The sequence below is a fragment of the Amphimedon queenslandica genome, unplaced genomic scaffold (assembly GCF_000090795.2).
Source record: "Amphimedon queenslandica unplaced genomic scaffold, v1.1 AMPQUscaffold_10677, whole genome shotgun sequence".
NCBI classification, from domain to species: Eukaryota; Metazoa; Porifera; class Demospongiae; order Haplosclerida; family Niphatidae; genus Amphimedon; species Amphimedon queenslandica.
The window spans coordinates 1-3,223 of NW_003549068.1; the positions used below are offsets into that span (position 1 = coordinate 1).

Genomic DNA, 3,223 nt, shown 5'->3' on the forward strand with positions numbered 1-3,223 from the left:
TATGTAAACTATGACGTAGATAATTTGTCATAAAACGTCATTTTGGTATGCCATTGGGTTTATAGGGAGAACCCGGTTCTCAGGGTTCCTAAGAGTTGAGAGACCCAAGATTTCACAGATTTTGATGGACTTTGGCGACTAAGAACCTGTGAAAGTTTCATCCTTATCCCATATTCCTATAAAAAGTTATTCCAGTTTTTCTTGTCCCAAACTCAACTGGGATATAGTATATATACGTATATGTACATGTACATGCATGTATCTCAGTCCTCTCTCCTCAGGCTGTAGCTCATGTCACTGCCTGCATGGCAGTCTAAAACTGACTCTATTAATTGTTGGTCATTGCTGGCTCATATCTGGAGACAGGAGGAGATGGACATGGGTCTACCAAGAGAAGACAAAGGAACATTAGTTGGTAATACTGATTATACCTGTACAGTACATACACAAATACATGTACAATTGCACAGCAATAATTATAATAACATACATGTATAAACAACTAATTTTTAGCAACTATAGCTTCGTCATTCATTTTTTTTTCACATGGATGCACTGTAATTGCTCCCTTTTCTCTGATGCAGGGACCACTCTTCCCCTAATGGGTGCTACACAGAATGCTCAAGGAATGCTTCCACTGCCCACCAGACACTACACTGCTGCTATTGAGGACGTGAGGGAGAATGTGAGAGCCAAAATATATGCCATGTGCACCAGAATAGGTACAGTATAATGAACTGTGCTCCATTGGGGGTTCCCTCATTTTTAAAGTTGCTCCAGAATCAGGCCAAAGTCCCTGTACTATAGTACAGGGTCATTAGCCAAATTTCACCAAAAATGACTAGGAGAGAATTCTTCATTTTAATAATTTTTTCTGATGCATATACATGTTCTTATGTTGTGTAGAAAGTTTGAGTGGATTCCAATCAAAGTTAGATTTTTAATGAATTTTTGAAGTCGTTCCAAAATTAGGCCAAAGTCCCTGTACTATAGTACAGGGTTTTTGGCCAAATTTCGCCAAAAATGACTAGGAGAAAATTCTTCATTTTTATAATTTTTTTCTGATGCATATACATGTTCTTATGTTGTGTAAAAAGTTTGAGTGGATTCCAATCAAAATTAGATTTTTAATGAATTTTTGAAGTCGCTCCAAAATCAGGCCAAAGTCCCTGTACTATAGTACAGGGTTTTTGGCCAAATTTCGCCAAAAATGAATAGGAGAGAATTCTTCATTTTTATAATTTTTTCTGATGCATATACATGTTCTTATGTTGTGTAGAAAGTTTGAGTGGATTCCAATCAAAATTAGATTTTTAATGAATTTTTGAAGTCGCTCCAAAATCAGGCCAAAGTCCCTGTACTATAGTACAGGGTTTTTGGCCAAATTTCGCCAAAAATGAATAGGAGAGAATTCTTCATTTTTATAATTTTTTCTGATGCATATACATGTTCTTATGTTGTGTAGAAGGTTTAAGCCGATTTCGATCAAAATTGGATTTATAATGAATTTTTAAAGTTGCTTCCAAAGCTGTATGTACTACATGTACATGTATTAGGCTTTTCAGCTTGTATAAAGCATACTTTTTAGTTCACTTAAGCATGCTTTGGGAGAAACCCAGTGCTGCCACATGTACATATACATTTACATGTTGATCGCTATTTTAGGTTTTTCTCATCCATCTGATGGCATAAATACTGAAGATAAAATAACATTGTGTATTGTAGAGAATTATCTTGATTTCAAGGTAACACTTCAACTATGAATTACTATCTCTAATATGCCCTGTACAGACAGGTGAGGTTTGGTATGAAGTAGGCAGTGAATTGGCACAAGAGGGACTCTGCCCAACCTCACCCGATCAAGAGTGTCTCCAGGAAATCATTCATTGCTCAGAGGAGAGGGCAGAGGAGGTTACCAGGCAACACATTGATGACACGCATGTACATGTACTCTATCTCAAATTTATACATGTACATGTACATACACATATACATCTTCTTTTCTTTTCATCTTAGGAAGCAAAGGAGAGACAAGTCACTGCTATTGATGCCTCTAGACCCAGTGCCATCTCATTAGGGTATGTTAATGATGCTAGCTATTATTGTACTCTCTCTCTCTCTCTTTAGTGAAAGGTTCCATACTACTAATCAATCATCACTAAATGTTACAGTAAGTAACTACATTATCATGGTACATTACATACTATATCATGTCAATATTAAATATATTAAATATGATGGCACTCCATTGATAACACTTGTATTCAGCATAAGCAATGATTTTATTTTAAATATAACCTTTATTTTGTTAATTATACAAGTTACATTACTCATGAGCAACGAAGCTTGCATAATTAAAGTGACTAATGAAGCTTGTATAATTAACTCACTGTGGCTGTTTAGCATGCTCACTACTATTTTGCTATGATACAGTATGTTGAGTGTATTTCATTAGTCTCCACCAACTTTGGCTGCATGTGTCCTCTTAGCTTACTTTTTGCCTTTAAACCTTCATTAATAATATTTTAATTAAATATGAAGTAATATATTCAATATTAATTTATCATCATGTCAATATTAAAATTTTTAATTTTCTGTTATAGACATTTTGCAGTCGTAACATCACAATAGCGACATCACCAATGAAAATACTGTCAGAAAACAAAATAGGAACAGCATCTCAAGTAGCACCAGTAAGGAAATCACCTTATTAATTGATTAATTAATAATAATTTTAATTTTATAATAGGCAACAACATCTTAATACAGATAAACTTTAATGAATTTTGTGTTAAATTAATAATTATTATTATTAGTTATTATAATAATTATCCACCGTGTAAAGTAGATATAAATAGAATGGTGTCATTATTGTTGATTACATAATCCAGCCCCCCCACGAGGTCCCAGTCAATATTATTAATCATTACTAATATCCCCGGCCTCACGCTCTCCCCTTGTACGAATAGTTCAGGTCTCTCGCATAATAAGTTTTCTTTTATCCAACCAATCAGATCTCTTATCGTCCAGGTGTTAGCCACGCCCATTTTATCGGGAAGCTCAATCTTGTGTTTCTTTATCTTGTTAAAGAGAAGCTCAGCTCCTCCACTGAATTCTATTTCTACACTGAGAGGCATAGCTAGAAAGTTAATAACCTTAATGAATAGTCAACTAACTAAAATTATTAACTAACTGCTCACGTGACTTAGTTTCAAGATGGCGA

General features: G+C 34.6%; 1 protein-coding gene across 4 annotated transcripts; it reads left to right on the forward strand.

Annotated features, from left to right (window-relative positions):
* Positions 1 to 213: 213 nt before the first annotated feature.
* LOC100641989 (cilia- and flagella-associated protein 69-like) lies at positions 214 to 2,860 on the forward strand. 4 transcript variants are annotated; one of them, XM_020005925.1, is made up of 8 exons: positions 214 to 415; positions 585 to 722; positions 1,666 to 1,745; positions 1,792 to 1,941; positions 2,017 to 2,078; positions 2,128 to 2,170; positions 2,604 to 2,693; positions 2,750 to 2,860. In XM_020005925.1, the coding sequence occupies exons 1-8, from the start codon at positions 292 to 294 to the stop codon at positions 2,762 to 2,764; spliced, it is 702 nt and encodes a 233-aa protein (XP_019861484.1). In that variant the 5' UTR covers positions 214 to 291; the 3' UTR covers positions 2,765 to 2,860. The 4 variants fall into 4 exon arrangements, with proteins under 4 accessions (XP_019861484.1, XP_019861487.1, XP_019861486.1 ...); XM_020005928.1 differs by having other exon boundaries at positions 2,017 to 2,059; positions 2,157 to 2,170; XM_020005927.1 differs by having other exon boundaries at positions 1,792 to 1,911.
* Positions 2,861 to 3,223: the final 363 nt, after the last annotated feature.